At 34.8% G+C, this 17,890-nt stretch overlaps 1 protein-coding gene across 2 annotated transcripts; it reads left to right on the top strand.

Annotated features, from left to right (window-relative positions):
- The first annotated feature begins 2,170 nt into the window (after positions 1 to 2,170).
- Positions 2,171 to 17,039, top strand: LOC124175389 (PDZ domain-containing protein 8). 2 transcript variants are annotated; one of them, XM_046555596.1, is made up of 9 exons: positions 2,171 to 3,118; positions 6,577 to 6,769; positions 8,359 to 8,621; positions 8,958 to 10,062; positions 12,421 to 12,686; positions 12,764 to 12,967; positions 15,190 to 15,339; positions 15,847 to 16,029; positions 16,126 to 17,039. In XM_046555596.1, exons 1-9 carry the CDS (start codon positions 2,717 to 2,719, stop codon positions 16,327 to 16,329), a joined length of 2,970 nt encoding a protein of 989 aa, XP_046411552.1. In that variant the 5' UTR covers positions 2,171 to 2,716; the 3' UTR covers positions 16,330 to 17,039. The 2 variants fall into 2 exon arrangements, with proteins under 2 accessions (XP_046411552.1, XP_046411553.1); XM_046555597.1 differs by lacking the exon at positions 15,190 to 15,339 and having other exon boundaries at positions 16,126 to 17,038.
- The last annotated feature ends 851 nt before the right edge of the window (positions 17,040 to 17,890 follow it).

Raw genomic sequence — 17,890 nt, 5'->3', positions numbered from 1 at the left:
TTTTATCAGTCATATTCATAACATACATGGTATGCACATTTTTTCCCATTTAACCGTTATACCTTTCAACATTAGCTTTCACATAAAACCTTTGATTTACGATCTCAACCGTAATAACTCAAAGTAATAAACACCTGCAGTAATTAAGATAATCAAGTAGACTAAACACCGGAAACATGGGAAGAGAAATCACGGATAATTCACAAATAAAGAAACCCCTATTCCCAGAATCCAGGATAGCGCCCTTATTTTAACGATAACAAGACCAATCAGCGATTCGCCGCTTGCTTCTCTAAACCAACTACCTCGCACTAATCCACCACCGAGATCTCATGCACGAATCAGAAATCCTACCCTCAATTATTTCATCATCTTTGACCAATCATCCGAGACCCGCGAGAAACCGCGACTCCTTTTGAACTCCTCCTACTTTTCCTCTAATTCAACCTCTCTAGAAAATAGAATAGATCAGAAGAACTTCAGACATCATAGAGAACAAATCAGATCTCTACCTAAATCCTAGAATAAAATCAATATAAGTCATTCAGAACCTTCGAGACTTGTAACAGTTTGTCACTGTGATAGTGATTAACACCAATCTGTACCACGATTGTAAACCTACCATCGAGAACTGGAAGAAGACCGTTAATAAATGTGTAATTAACCCAAGTGTTGTCATAATTAATTATTTCAATCACGCATAGTGATGGTTGGCACGAGCCCTACCTAACGAACTTTCAGAATTGTGGGCGAGTTGAACGAGAAGATCTGAGGAGCTGATCAGCGGATTCCCGAGATCTACATACACCAACTACGTAAGTCAAGAGAACGATTTAAATCACGCGGCGAATCAGGATCGACTCGGAACGTTCCTCTCGGAACGTAACAGGAGGTGTTCGGAAATGGTAGAAGGTGGTAGGCGCTGGTAGGAGGTAGTAGGGGGTGGTAGAAGGTGGTCGGAGATGGTAGGAGGTGGTTGACAGTGGTTGGAGGTGTTCGGAGGTTGATGCGGTGGTTGGCTGTGGACGCGGTTAGGCGTCTTCTCACGGGGATGATCGAGCTGATCGACATTTTTAAGTCGCAGTCGAAAAGTAGTCTTACGTACTCACTTTGTACCGACTCAATCTCAAGCTTCTATACCGACACTGTTTTGGCTGCTACAAATGTCGGTGCGAACCCGTTAGATAGAGTCGATAGACCAGAACCCTCCTAGGCTCCCAGGCCCACCTGGGCCCACTTGCCCGACGAAAATTGGTCACAAAAATTTACCCAGGGCTATCCGTGTTTATACATATTCTTCAGTCAACGACGGAATAGTAGGACTACTATTCCGTGCCATGGTTGCAAGGATACTCAAGATCGACTAATCGATGATCTTACAATGTGATTCATAGAAAGTATTCTCTACTGCCTTATACTCCCTGTACTGTCTTCGGTGCATACGGATCACCAGTATCATCTTATTTCAGGCAGCTTCTTGTTTACATGGACTTCGTGCTCCTTGTGTAGTCTCCATGAGCTAAAGTTGTATGGTCATACGACACAATTGTGCATGACACAACTCATTCCTCTGTTTAATTTCTCCGTCATCTTCTTTTTGACCATTTTAACAAACATTATTAGACAACAAATACTCATTGTTTATAAATAAGAGTTATCTGTTATCTATTGCAATTTTTCTTCGCACTATTCTTCCATACCGGCCGAGTAATTTTTTTATCGCAATTTGGGCATTGATATCCATAGCTCCGGAACTTTTTCAGGATTCTTGAAAGTGATAAAATGATATTTTTCAACACGATTATCGGTAGGCACCAAAAATACAAATGATCATGCAACATGTGCGCCATAAAAATAAACTATGCATTGACAATGATTTTATTAGCAAATCGTAGTTTTCTGTACCCTGTCCCTCGAGCATGTGGGTATGTATACACCGAGTCGAATACACAATGCTGCAAGACCCTGTCGTAATAATTGCATAAAAATAGGGCAGCAATGTATCATGTTATGCAATTGAACGAACGAGTGAAAACGTGACCGTGAAAATTGTATATCAACCATCAAAATTATCAATCCTATTGCAAGAATCAGTTAAAATTGAATTAATAAGTGGCTCGGCCGGTAAGGGTAGAAACGTTGCATGTCGCGTAGTGTCAGCCTCCCCCCCCCCTTCATTGTGTAGTACGATTCCATAAAGGCTTCGTTCAGCTGTCACGCGTCAGCTGAGAGAGAAGTGTCAATGTGGAGGAAGCCGCTGGAATCGATACAGAAATGTCAAAATTTAATTCTCACATAAAACGGCATGTGGCGACTGTTTTTTGTCACTTGATAAAACTAATTGTTCCACATAAACAATGTTCACACCATTGAACCTAGTAGACAATTACATGTAGTTAAATTAGAAATGCGTGATTCAGAGTGAAAGTCTGACACTATTTATTAGCTTTACACCACCACACACTAGTTGTTGAAGTAATGAAATATCAATTATGAATCAGGTTGGGGTAAATCAACTCTTAAGTTTGTTCCAACACCTCCTACCAACCAAATGAAATAATGTTCATTAATTGAAGGTGAAAATACACCAAAGTATGATCGCATCACTATAAATATTGCGTACCTATGCATCTCCGCTTAGAAAAAGAAGAAATTACTTCTCTCTGTACATCGATTATGTTTGATAAATTAAATTCAATCAATTCATTATAAAACCATGGACTTCTGGAGCATTGTAACACTCTTAATATTGTCATTTATATGCGGCGTAATATCGACGTTGGCTCTACAATGGTACATATTCATAAAATACTTGGAAGCGGCGCCGCTTGCCGATCCTCCCGAAAAACCGGCGCCTCATGGACGTGCAGTTTTGCCTGACGAACTTCTGAATGAGGTTGAAAACGAGAAATCAAACTTTCACAACAGCAGCTTTACTCCTAGGCAAAGTGTCTCCCAGGGCAACGAGAACTTGGCTATCAATTTGACGCTGCAATTCCTGTTCAACGAGCTCAGAAGCGCAGAACGGGTTCGCTCTTGGCTCTACAGGAAGCTTAACAACGAGTTCAAAGTTCTGCTTACCAGGTCGACTACTGGCAAACTGTTCGACAGCGTTCAAGTGAGTCATACAATTAATGTCTCACAGGAACTCACAGGAACATGATGCTCGCTTTGATCTTCAATTGTTTTCATTCAACAACTTTGGCTATTGAGGACAAGTAGCGCAATAGAAGGAATTGACTTCAACACATATTTGTTCACACTTTTCTATGTCAGAAAAAAGAGACTTGTATTTCGTCATCACACTGCATGAGAGTTTACTGTTGAGAAAAGAAATATTGGAAACTAGTTTTTAATTATTTTTGTAAAGCTGTCTGTATTTGGAGAATTTTCTCAGAAGATACTGGTCATTTCACTCAATTAGGGTATAGAAATTGAGACACTTCGTACAATTTTCTACGAAACATTGTTTTCATAAAAAATTGTAAATATGCCTAGTTTCTTATTAAAACTTGTATATTTTCGTGAAAATTAGCATTTTTTCAGTGAGAAATCTTCAAGCCACTACAATTTTCGAAAAAATTAACCATTCTTGATGAAAAACTACGTATATGGAGCATTCCATGATACCTCGATTAAGATTCTACGTCGATGTCTCAGATTGGCTTTATAATTTTTTCTATGAAAGTTCATGACAAAAATCGCAATCGCAATTTTTTTCAGAATTTTGCGACTCAGCGTATCTGAAGTATGATTTAAACACTTTAAAAAAAAACCCACTTTCTAAAACCTGAAGAAATTCAGAATAATCTTATAATATGTCACAAAAATTTTGACACCTACCAGAAGATGGCCATTTCATAACTTTGAAAGATAAATAAGAAAAATGAAAAAATAAAATAAAATTATTATTATTGGATTGCATATTTTACATAAGAATGAACATAAAGCTCATTATAGTATGGTGGGCTAAAAAATATGTATTCAGAGAGGTATTATAATGAACTTTTGTGTTCATTCTTACGGCAAAAATGCAATCCAGTAATAACAATTTTTTTTTCATTTCTCTTATTTATCTTTTGAAGTTATGAAATCTCCATCTTCTACTAGGTGTCAAAAATTTTGTTATATCGTATAAAATTTTTCTAAATTTTTGAAAATTTCAGAAAGTGGGGGCTTATTCAATTTTTAAATCATACTTTAGATACGCTGGGTCAAAAAATTCTGAAAAAAATTGCGATTGCGTTTTTTGTCATGAACTTTCAGAGAAAAAATTATAAAGCCAATCTGAGACATTGATGTAAAATCTTGATCAAGATGTCATGTCAATGCCCCATATTTATTATTTTGTATGAAATAATACAGTTTAATATAGCCCAATTTCTGTAAATATTCGTAGTAGTAGAAATTTACACCAGGGAAACGATTCAATTGTTCCTGCTACTAGAAATCTATTCAGTTATTAATCCAATTACAAGACTATCCTCTGCAGTAAATATCAGCGCAGCTTTTGAATATTCAATTGTTTAACAATCGAATTTCACAATGCTCAAAGCCGACCAAACACTTTTGTGCCATTTATGGCTAAGTATTTATTTTACACCGAATGGTTATGGTCAGAAATTTATTTATTTATTTATTAGAGATTAACTATGTAAAAGGGTATATCCCACCCTTGTACATAGAAAAAGATATAATACAGTGTTGTAGTGTAATTTAGAAAAGAGTTATTCATACTTAAATAAAGATCTAGAGAGGTTTCTTATAGTATAAAAACTAGTGTTGTACGGATCAAATCAATTTTCATTCTCGTTACATAATCATGATAGACGGTCAATTACAGAGTATGATTTGATGTTCAAATTTATGTAGAAATAGTCATTGTTGTGTCGTAAAGTTCTGCTTGGAGTGAAAAAAAGAAACCTAGATAGCAACTCGGGTGGTCAATCACATTATTAAGAATTCAATAAGCAAAAATTAGATCAATTCTGTACATTTCTGAACAAACTGACGGTATTAGAAGAATTGAAGAAATATTTCAGTAATCTTAATCACTAAAATGCATTGGATTGCCGGACTTAAAAGCTACAAAACGCAAAAATAAGTAATATAATTTTTCAAGTTTGTAAATGTTTGGATACATATAGTATGAGGTGTCCAAATAATCGAACAGTGCGTTAAAATTGGATACAGAAATGATGAATAATAAAGTGTTCTGAAAGTTTTTACATCATCAGAAACTTTAGAAAAACGTTTAATAAAGCTAATTTCTTTTGTAGCTCTCAAAACATAATCATCATCTTCGTTAAAATTTAAATTGCAGTCAAAATAGAAACCATGATCTTTTGCTTTAGAAACTTATTCAACCCTTTAATTCACGCTAGGATGATCAGAGTCCTGGCTTTTTTTTTTCAGCTTTGTATTTAGTCAACTATTTTTTTGGTAATGACTACCGAGTTCTTAATTGATTCCACATAGTTCTTGAAATATTTCTAAGTCTGAAAAAAATTAGAAATTTATTTATTGCAAAAATAGCACATTTAACACACTAAAAAATTGACAAAATTTTTTGAAAATCTTTCTTCTTTTTTTATTTGTCCGCCATATTGGATTCGCCATTTTGAATTTTCGAATTTCAAGTTCAGATTCGTAATCAACGACTTCAAAAGCACATACCTGGAAAATTTCAAGTGAACTGCATGGAAGGAAAACAATGTGCGCATGAAAGGGTTATGGAAAGAATTACCCAATTTGTATGCACTAAACTCATATTGTAGAACGCGACTACCACAACTACTGAACGTAATATAAAAAAATTTGTTGCGATATACCAACTACAAATAGGACCTAAATCTTTTTGAAATAATACTTTATCGTCAACATTCAATATTTCCTTAAACGTTTTAGTATCGTCAGCAGAAAATAAGAATCGAACAAATTTAATTACTAAATGAATGATATTAATAAAAGTAGCAAAAAATGGTGGACCAAATTGAGCACCAATGCTAGATGTAACGTGAATAGGATTCGATATGTATTGCTTGATTTTAACAGATTGAATGAAAAAATGGTACGATTGATGGGCACATATGATATTAAGGTGGCCACAAATAGTACATCTATCCTACCACATATTTTCCGAATTTTTTATACTCAACGTAACCAATATACTCAATGAACTATGCACAAGTTCTAACACTTGAACCCTATAAGTTGAGAATTTTTTGATCCCATAGCAACATTGCTCTGCCCTACATCGATTTTGGCAGGCTTTTCAGGATAAAAACATGAGGCAGAAGTTAGTAATGTTAGCTTAACGAAACTTTGGAGAAAAAAATTACTATTCTGAAATGTTTTAGTGACTTTAAAGTAGTTGAATGTTGAAAATATGAATGACTTTTACCTTATTATAAGAATTAGAATAACGTTACTAACTTCAGCCTCATGAAAAATAGTAATTTATAGACATCCATCGTTATTATTTCCGAGTCATAAAAGTACAAACAGTAACAAATATTTACTTAGAAATTTAAAAATGCTGCTCATGCATATTAATTATTTTTGTTGAATTTTTAGTTGCGAGATCTTCACCTCGGCAATCAATTCCCAACAATAAAAGGGTTGGAGGTGGCAGACGCAAAAATTGACGCAGATACAGGATTATTAGAGACCTTAGACTTGGCTTTGGACCTTCATTATTGTGGGAATTTTCAATTGTCGATTGATGCTAAAATGGTGCTGGGAAAGACGGCTTATTTGTCTGTGCAAGGTGTGAATTTAGAAATTATACAATCATGGGGTATTACACGTGTAATCAACCTGACCAAAACCCTGACCTACGTAAAACCGGTTCAACCTTTGTGAAATATATTAGTTAGTTGGTAAGAGTATGTACGATTCTTCGTAGATTTTTGTTTAAAAACGTTTAGATGTTAGCAGCCGACAAAATATATACAGAAATCAACAACGGCAGAGTGCTGAATGTAATAACTTTAAAACTATACTTGATACAAAAAAAAAAAAATTAAGCACTGTACAGTAGGGTGGTTCTTAAAAAGGTTTTTAAAGAATGCAAAAATAATTCCCTAATTTTTTCAGATGTTTGTCTCGCCTCTAACTCGTGCACACAAGAGGGTGAACTTCCCCATTTAACTCTTTCAGGGGCACATTGAATCTACCGACCAGATTTTCTACCGTTGAAATTTGGTACAGGGTGGTTTCTTGAATCGCTGTTTATAAACCTGAACTCAAAGATTTGACAATTTATAACGGCGGATCCAATATGGCGTGGCAAAATCCTAAAATTAATTACACTTCGCTAAAACTTCAGTACTCTGGGGTTTCTTACGAATCTGGACTCGAAATTTTGAAATCTAAAATAACGGATCCAATATGGTGGACAAACATCCCAAAACTTACTTGATGTTGTCATATTGGGTCCACCATTTTAAATTTTTTAATGTCGAGTTCAGATTTGTAATCAGCTACCTTGAAAACCCCCGAATACCAAGATTTATCGAAATTGGATTATTTTTGGATTTTGGTCCGCCGTGTTGGATTCGTCATTTTGAATTATCAAATTTCGAGTTCAGATTCGTAATCATTGCAGCGACCCAAGAAACCCCCTTTGGCCAAATTTTATCGAAATACCTTCGGTAGATTGAATGTGCCTATGAAAAAGTTAAATGGGAAAATTCAACCTCTTGCAGGCATGGATTAGAGTTGAGATAAAAAAACTGAAAAAATGAGGGAATTATATTTCAATTGTTTGGAACCGGTCGAAATAATAAAATGACCTTTTTAAGGACCACCTTATTACACAGTTACAGTATTAGCTGAGTATCAAAGATTATTATACAAAAGAAAATATGGTGGCTCCCGAAAGTTGAAAAAAATCATAGGGCCTCCGTTTTTTAGATTTCTCGCAAACCGTCTTTAATTCACCAAAAGTCTCAGAGAATACTCCTGTGCTATAAAGATATATGTGTAAGTTTCATTATGGTACGGGAGTTGGTTTTAATCTGTTTTTCATTCGCTTTCATTCATTTTCATTTGCTTAAAAATAACCTGTTTTGTATCTAACTTTTTGTTTGTATGTATACTATGTTAGAACTCGTGCATTATCCGATACTCATGTCTAAACGCATGCAAATAAAAATCGGTAAAAAGTCAAACATGCTCTTGGCAGCTAACAAGAATGTTTCATAAAGTTTGAATCGGTTTTGAAATGGTGAGAATTTGGATCAGGTGTTTACAGCTGGAATGTCTCTGCCATGAAATATCCATTTTTCGTTACAATTGTGTATTCCTTACAATTTTTATTTCATTCAAAAAATATGGAATGTCCTACAATTTCAGTGAAACGAGTAACAGGGAGAGCTCGACTGCAGTTTACGCGTGTCCCTTACACTCATTGGTCTCTCAGCTTCTACTCTGAACCAATTCTGGAATTTCACGTACAGTCGCACTTTCAGGGACGTCAGTTACAACCACAAATTATATCGCTGATCACCGGCCAGATACGGAGAGCAATTCGTAAGAAACACACCCTTCCCAGATACAAGATGCGGTATAAGCCTTTTTTTCGTAGGCTCAATGACGAGGATGTTGATTTGATTGAGGTAAGTATCCCATACTTTAAACCTTTTCTATTGCAAACAGCTATTTTTCTTTAAAAAAAGAAATTATGCGTGAATGGGCCGCACCATCCAAGTAAAAAATTAGGAAAAGGAAAGAAAACTTAGTGTGTCTGTAAGAAAGGGCTCAAAAATGGACGTATGTATCCTTTTTCATTCACACTTCAATTGTTAATTCATTGTTAATAACAGCAGTTGATATTACCGTTAACAAGTAACGCTGCTGAAAGTTTTTTAAAAAGTTTTTATTTCTCTCTGACTTTTGATTAAGGCAGTATGGTTTGGTCACCCTTAATACGACTTGCACCATTGTTTCCCCAGGATTCCAACCGAAAGTCGAGTCCAGGAAACCTGGAAGTGACTCTTCTGGAAGTGAGTCGATTAAACATGAATCCCAATTCATTTAACACCGATGAAATTGATCGAATTGAAATTTACTGCACAATGAGTGTTGACGTGATGCCCTGGGTTTGCTTGACACAGTACAGCGGAGTAGCATACATGATCTTAGATTTGATAATCAGTAAAACTCCGCAGCAGCAACTCGGCGTTGTATTCAGGCAGGATATCATACCCGAAATTGGAATCAACTGCGTTATAGTAGAAACTATCGTCTCGGGCAGTCCAGCAGCAATTGGTGAAATGCGGCGAGGCGACATATTGATCGCTGTGGATGGTAAAAAGGTCTTGAACATGAATCAGGTTGCAAAACTCGTCAAAGGTGCTGCGCAACGAAGGTTCATTATTAGAGTAGAGAGAAAATATGCTAAAGCAGAGATGGAAAGACAAGGTTCCGTGAAATCAGAACTTGAGAAAACTGTGTTGGATAAGGCTGGTGTTGAGCAGAAGGTTGCCAAGAATGAGGTATCGAAAAGCGAATTAATAGCTAGCGAGAAAAGCACCTCAGATATGAAAACCACGAAATTTGATACCCCGATCAAGTTTTCTGAATTAAAAGAAACTGACTTTGAGGTGCTGGACTTTGGGGAAGCTAGTAAACTGTCTAAAAGGAAAGAAAGTGCGACACAAAGCTGCGAGGATATACCACAGACCCCCTCATGTCCTGAATCACCATCTCGCAGAATTTCTACAATTTCCACTATTTCCAATCAATCTTTGATCACAAATATCAGCCAAATTTACTCGACTGACGATGGCAGTATCCAAAGCATGACTGATTTGTATTACACGACAAAGGAGAAAAGCGTTGCGTCGCTAATATCATTTGAGGAAATGCATAACTTTCAAATTGATTCTGACCTTCAGTATTTGAACCTGGGAGTTTGGGCTAAAGTAAAAGGCGGAGATAATCCTCCACTTCTCTTGGGGTACATCAATGCTCCCATTAAATTGATACTGGCACAGTGCTCCATGTCTACGATTGGTCACTATCTCAAATGTTACGCTCTACTTCCACCGGATACTGGTTTGTCATACAGCATTTTAATACTAGAATTTAATGATCGTATATACTAGTCTTTCAAAATTCATGTGTTTGGCAGACAATGCTCGAGAAATGATTTTTTACAGCAACTGGCGTATCTTGACAGAACATTTTTTCAACTCACTAGATTAGCTTTTCACCAGAACTTGACTGGTCTTGATGTTTTGAAATCGAAAGAATCGACTCCAACCATTTTCATGCAAACACTGGCTGTGTGTCTATGGTTAAGTTGTTAATATGGTCTGAATTGACGCGGCTTTTTTCATCTCAAAACTGATTAGATGTTAGATTCATTCGGTCCAGATATTTTCGAGTGTCGCGTGTAACAAAAGTTACCAAAAATTTTAAATCCTGATATCTCGAGAATTGACCCATGGATTTTTATGATTATCGCCTCAATCGACACGGCTCTGCTCAACTCGGAACTGATTAGATTTTGGAATCAGTCTAGTAGTTCTCGAGTTATTCACATAATAAATTACAATAAAATATTTGATTTACTAACCTTATCAGAAAGAAGTAGAAACGGTTTTGTAGGCCTGATACAACATTGTTCAGCATAACTTTTTTAAATTTATCATACACTTTCTATAGTAATGTAATTTTGAGGAAATCCAATTATATTCTGAAGTATCATCTGTTCTAAATATGTTTCTGCGTGGATAAAATATTCTTTCTTCTCAAAATCATGCAAATTTTGCTGACACAAGAACGGTATGAGTATCTGGAAATCCAATATTTCAAACATCATTATTTTGTGCCAAAATGGGCTAATGATTCAACATTAGCAGCAAATTGGGACAAATTTTGATGTCATCTTTATCGTACGCTAATCACTATCGTTTCTACTGGCTGTAACTAAAGTAAATGATGTCGCAATAATTTTGAAACTTTGCTTAATGTGACTTCAGAATACCAGTTTTCTACTGTAAGAAATTAGGATAATGAAATCCTCCATTGCACAACACCAAGCCTTTAGAAACAAGTGGCTTTAAATTGGCCACGAACCAGCCCTCTAACTTTCCGTTCTCATACTGCCGGTTCCAAGTTCATGGAGGAACAAAAGGAATAATATCCAATTTCAATTTAGCGGATACCATATTACATGAAATTGATGATTTTTTTTATTTTGAATCACCATAATGAACCTACCATTACAAATTTGGGGAGTCTGAATTTGGATTCGTTATCGGTGACAAAAAAAACCTCCGCGCATGAATTTCTACCAAAATCGGAATATTTTTAGATCTTTTTTCATCATATTGGATCGACATTTTGGATTTCCCAATCCGACTTGAGATTCGTGATCAGCCACCTTTTTTTCAGTTTATCGAATACGACAAATTTAAATCTTGCAAATTTGACCTTAGATACGTGAGTAGTGACCCAAAAAACCTCGCAGTACCAATTTTCATTCAAATCCATCCAGCCATCCTCAAAGATGTCATCATTTCCATTTAATCTTTTGGAATCTTGTTACTTAAATAGCTGAAAAGTACCGAACTGATCAAAGCCAAAATCTAATCAGTTCCCAAGTTGAGAAATGCCACATTGATTGATACCAAAATCATTGAAATTTAGTAATCCGCTTTCGAAATATTGTCAGACAAAAAGCTTGATCACATACATACATTCAGACGTCCAGGCGAAAATGGTCGGAGACAATTCTCTAGATCTTAAAACGTCGAGATCTAGTAGAAACTCCACTTTTCATTTTCGGTGTGATTAAGCTTTCTTTTTTCTTTGAAAACAGTGACGCGAAAAGTTAGAAATATTTTAATACCATTTCAAATGTTCTCAATTCTCTTGTGTTTTAATTCCAAGAGAATTTTCACTGTTCTTTTATCACTTTGAGCATTACATCAACCTGTTTGTATATACTTCAAAAGATAAGTAAGCAGTTTCAAGAATACATGCACACACGTTCTATGATTATTATACTCTTTACATCTTTTGAGGTGTACTTCTTACCTCTTGAACTGCATGTTACTTGGTGGTATTCTCATGAACATACATCTTGAGGTAGAAGGTAGCTACGGAGGTGCATGTACTTCCTAACAAAAATTACATACCGAAAGAGAGTTAGCAATTTACTCTTACAACCAAATTGTTGGCCAATATGAACATCCCATGCACAAGATTGCAAACATCGCACGCTACAATTTACTCACCTAGCTTAATATGATCGACGAGTATTACTAACACACAAAAAAGCATTATAAGAATCATAGTATATATTCTACCGCACAGATATTTGATAATACCGAAAGAGCTCATCTGCGATTTATTTCATACAATTAGATTTTGAGTTACTAATTGAAATTAACACTTTACAAACAGGTTCTACGATGACATCAAACCTGAAATTGCAAGGTTATTCTGGATTTGATCCGACACTCTGCTATGGTGACGTCTTACTGTCTTTCACATGGAATATCAGCCAAGTTCAGAATCAACTGAACGCCGGTGAGACAGGCAGAAAGGAAAATCCTGAGATTGCTAGAACGCCGCAAATGATAAACGTCGAAAGTGGGGACAAAAAATTACACGATTTCATAAGAACACATTTCCACAGAGCGACACACTGCGATTTTTGCTCTAAAAAGGTAGCAGTTCTGTTCATAGACTTATTTTCTGCAGGGAAAATAGTCTGAAAATCATATTTTCCGGAATTTTTTTTCAGATCTGGCTTAAAGACGCTGTTCAGTGTCGGGATTGTGGATTAGTTTGCCACAAAAAATGTGAAACAAGGTGCCAGACTTCTGGAGGATGTGGAGCTGATAGTCTTACAACTTTGGCTTTCGAAGCGGATGAAAACGAGTCTAATATTGTTGTGGGAGATGGCGGACCTGAAATATCATTCACTGTGTGTGAGGACCAAGTTCAGGTATTAGATATGTAACAAAAATCTATTCTTACATGATTTTTATACTTATAATTGTAGTAAAAATGCGACTGAATCAATAATTATCTAGTCATTTTCCAATAATCGAATATTAAATTTTATTTATCAAGCTATTAATTTATTCGATGTTATACTGATATTGATATAACATCTAAAATTCAAGTTTAATGATTCTGAACGGTAAAATTTTTTGTGGGTTTTAATATTATTTTATAATCAATAAAAATAATAATAATAATTGTCTGTATTCACTGAAGGTGAAGGTTTATTGTAGGCTCACACCTTGCCCCTGCAACTAATTTCTTCAGAGTTCGTAACAAAGTTTTTCGCTTTAAACAATAGATTAAAAAATATCCAGAGAATATCGATTATTTAAAGCCAACTCCAATATCCATCACAATAATCATTCGTAACTTGACAAAGTATAATCTATATTTAGTTTCTAATCGCAAAACAATGTTGGCTCCTTGTAGTACATAATTTTATCTTTCTCTCTTTTGCTTATGATTTTGGAACAACGCACCATTTACTTTCGTTGAGCCACTTTCAAAGTCCTCTAATAATTATGTACTCGCGTTTAGCATAGGATTTCAATAATAGAACAGCAAGTCAATGTTAAATGGTATAATATATCTCCAAAACGATAAGGAAAATTGATATAATTAAAAAATACGAGCTGTGATTCTATGCAACAGTATTTAAAGGTGCCATATTTGCATTGTGATTGGTAATGAAGTTTGTGTTATTTATGTACTTAGGGGCATACTGTTTAGAAGCATCATCCTATTCTTCACTTCCACCTGAAAAACTTGTGAGCAGTAAAAAAAAAAGAATTCACGTAGAAGAATATCTCTTAATCCAAGTTTTGAAAGGTTGCTCTGTTTTTTCATCTTATAATACAGGGAAGGCGTCATTTTAAAACAAGATTTTTACCATTCAGTTGCACTTTATGATACGTAGGTGATCCTGAATGCATTTCCTACAAATTCAATTTTTCGCAATTGTCCGTAAAGCGAAAACTTATAAGCTTTGAAAGTTTAATTTGTGAACAAATTCATGTATAAATGTCTTTAGTGGCTAAACTTTTGACTTTAAACAAAAATTACGATTTTTTAAAGAATTTAATCATTGAATTAGCTGAATGGTAACGATTAAAAAAAAATTACATTTTGGCCATGTTATTTAAATAAGCAAACTTTAAATTCTAAGAGCAACCCTTTAAAATTTGATTTAGAAGATATACTTGAGCAAGAATTTTTTTTTCTAGTTATGTACAAGTTTTTGAGGCGGAAGTGATAAAGAAATTTAGCTTCCAAAGAAAACATCCTAAGTTGTATATATGCACTGATTAACTCAATTAACATTTAACAATTCACATCCAAAGATGCTGTGTACTAGAATGGTCCTTAAAATTATCATTTTTGAATTTCGACTGTCTCACCTCCCAAATCGGCTCCAAATAATTAAAAAATAATTCCCTGATTTTTTCAGATTTTTATCTCAACTCTAACCGGTGCCGCCAGAAGGTTGATTTCCCCATTTAACCTTTTCAAGGGAACGGTAAATTTACCTAACGGGTTGTGATAAAATTTGATATAGAGGGGTTTCTTGGATCGCTGATTACGAATCTGGATTCGAATTTCGAAATAAAAATGGCTGATCCAATATGGCGGACCAAAATCCAAAAAGTCATTCGATTTCGATAAAATTCGGTGCTCTGGGGTTTTCGAGGTCACTGATTACGAATCTGAACTTGACGTTACAAAGTTCTGAAGTCACTTGGCATCGCCATATTGGATCCGCTATTTTGAATTAGAAAATTTTGAATCCAGATTCGTAATCAGCGAATGAAGAAACCGCTTGCATCAAATTTCGTCTAAATCCGTTTGGTAGGTTAACTATTCCCTTGAAAAGGGTTAAATGGGAACAGAAACCCTCTGGGGATACGTCTTACAGTTGAAATAAAAAATTTTAAAAATGAGGGAATTATTTTTTAATTATATGAAGCTAACTTGAGGGCTGAACGAATCGAAATTCCAAAATTACCTTCTTAAGAACCACCCTACTGTGTACGTACAGATAAATACCGATATACATCTCGTAAAGTGCTAAAATTCAATTTTATGAGTTATACCTGGTAGCAGCTAGCATGTAGAACCGTTAAAATACAGTTGAAAAGTTGAATGCGGTAATAAAAAAATCAGGGCGCGGGGATGTTGGCCGTGAAGGCCAGTATAGCGAATACGCTCTTCGGTCTAAAGAGAGCTGGAAGTGCGACTTGCCTGGCACCACCAAGTTCTGGCAGCGGACTTGCCTCCAGAAGCCTTCCACCCAGCCCATGTTCTTCTCGCAAGGTAGATCGGAACTTAGGTTTCTCCTTAAGGCCAGAACCATTTATCAACTCAGTTAAACTTGCCATTCAAAACAATAATGAATGAAATTTAGTTTTTAAATGTTCTTCAGAAACTTTTGAGAATCTTCTTATAATAATGTTATTATTATACCCTGTGATGTGTTGCAAGTAATTATTATATTATGTAAAATAAGCAAACTTTTACTCACACCATAGAACCTTAATACTTCACCTCAATCTGCTTTGCTTTTAGAAAATTAATCTAATAAAATGTTTTAAGTCATCTTGGAAGTGAACTTGAAACTGTTCTGTGCATATTACTGTTGTTGATTTGTCTCCTTGTTCAGTGAACATTTATGGCAAAAATTCACAGAACTAATGGTGGTAGTAATAAATCTTGTAGTAATATATTTTCTTTACTGTTGCTTGACGATTATCAATTAATCATCACCCACTACTCCAGCTTATATCATTTCTGTAACTTGACCTAATTCACACAAATATGCAGAGTTCTATTGTTGGTGGACTGGGTATAAGCACCAATTTATTGGAAGGAGCGGACCCATCGATAGTAGGGCCACTTTTGAGTGGAGACTTGGATGACGGCTTGATGTCGCGAGCGAAAGACACAGGGAAATGTCTGTATGCATATCTGGAGCCTGAAGAACGAGTTGAGAAAATCAATTCCATGGTAGTTGTTTATGATACATATGTGCACAAGCTGTTCATGATGATTAACTACTTTTACAGTTCATAAGTCATTGTTCTTGGTCTTTATATCACACAGATGGGCAAGTTGAAGACAGCGCTCGACATTGAGACTACCTCTAGGCTGAAATTATCTCATAGCGGAGAAGCGGACAGTGCAAAATTGATTGCCCAAAGCGATTCGAGAGTCCAAGCGCTAAGTGTTTTGCTCCTACATTATTGCGCAGGTCTGCAACATGCTCAGGAAGCTATGGATCGACCAGAAGTTGAGAAGGATCTATAGTTGAATCGATCCTCCGTTTAACCCAATTATATATTTATTTATAGATAAGAGAGTAATAATAATGTAAAACGCGAAGTCAATATAGAGCAATTGCGAATCAATTGTCTTTGTCTAAAAATATTCAAGGTGTTATTGATCAGAATTTCAAAGCGGTACTGAAACTTTGTACGTAAATATTTAAAAATTTCGTTGGCGATAGTCAGTGGAATCCTTTATTTCATTTGACGTTTCAGCCAGATATACCCATCCATCTTCAGTCTACAGAAAATATTATGAAATAAATATAATTTTTAAACAATATTTACGGTTTGCAAGGCATGGGACAATTTTTAGGTCACATCCACTCTTGCACGTTTTATAAATAATTCTTTTAAAGTTCTACATATCATCAATACAATGTAACATATCCTTTCTTCTCAAAATCATGCAAAATTAGATTTTGTTCGATATTAAGATATCTAAAACATTGAAAGTTTTGTTTGTAAATCTTATAAAAGGTAGTCTAACGTAAAAATTGTCCCACGTCCTGCACATGCACACTACGATTATTGTATAGAAATTGTATTCAAATGAGATAAAGGAGTCCACTGCCCATCACCGACGAAATTTTTCACTAATTAGTTCACGGTCACTAACTAAAAATTCATTTGTCTGTAAAGATGAAAAATTATCATACGTCTATTTCATGAATATTTATATACTATATTATTCTAAGATGATTTGAAGAAATAATTTGTTTCATTATTGATTAATTTAAAAAACAATTATTGAGGCGTTTTGCATCAGCTGCATGTTGTTGTTGTTGTTGTTATTATTATTATTATTATTATTATTATACAGTGCAATCTGCAGAATTGTAATTTGTAATATGATCTATGAAGTTTATAATATTTTCATGTCAAGTTTATTAAGTAAGATGGTTGAATAAGTTTTTACATTTTTCGTAGATAAATTTTTCAAATACCAGTCAGCTCAAATATAACGGGAAGGCTAAATACTCATGTCTATTATCAGTATATTATAGTAAATTATTTACCAGAAAACACCAAAGGCCAAGACTTGAATTACATAATGATAAATGAATATAGAAAGTAGTGTTGATTAGATATTTATCTATAAGACAAATTTTACACTTAATTCTCGCATTTCCATTATTATTGCTAGATATGAATTCCATTGTACGTTGTATGACAAAAGAAGTGTTTCACTATTGTCACGAATGTGTGACTGAGAACGTTTTTCATTACTCTCTCTGCGTTGCACACTTCAATTGCTACACTTCGTTTAGAAACATGCGTATACAGCTACATACAGCAACGAAAAATAATGTCCAATATTGACATTATCCATAATTGTATGCATATTTATCAATTATTAATCAATTATAGTAAGATTATTATAGCAGGAATGAAATACTTCGTATGAGCAAAATGCCTACTATTTCATTCTCAGCTAAGAGGGAATATGTAGGAATATAATATAAATACTGATAATGCATCAATCCATATGTATCAATATGCGAATCAACGAATCTACAAACAACTTTTTTTTACATACAATC

This window comes from Neodiprion fabricii, chromosome 2 (assembly GCF_021155785.1).
Source record: "Neodiprion fabricii isolate iyNeoFabr1 chromosome 2, iyNeoFabr1.1, whole genome shotgun sequence".
Classification (NCBI taxonomy): Eukaryota; Metazoa; Arthropoda; class Insecta; order Hymenoptera; family Diprionidae; genus Neodiprion; species Neodiprion fabricii.
The sequence above is the reverse complement of the archived record's forward strand: the minus strand, read 5'-3'. Positions and strand labels throughout refer to the sequence as shown.

What these genes read in the sequence shown, in the direction of transcription:
- LOC124175389 (XM_046555596.1), top strand. Translation starts at nt 2,717, where the DNA reads ATGGACTTCTGGAGCATTGTAACACTCTTAATATTGTCATTTATATGC. An exon ending in AGGATGTTGATTTGATTGAG is followed by an intron (nt 8,622 to 8,957) that starts GTAAGTATCCCA and finishes TTGTTTCCCCAG; the next exon opens with GATTCCAACCGAAAGTCGAG. An exon ending in GCGATTTTTGCTCTAAAAAG is followed by an intron (nt 12,687 to 12,763) that starts GTAGCAGTTCTG and finishes ATTTTTTTTCAG; the next exon opens with ATCTGGCTTAAAGACGCTGT.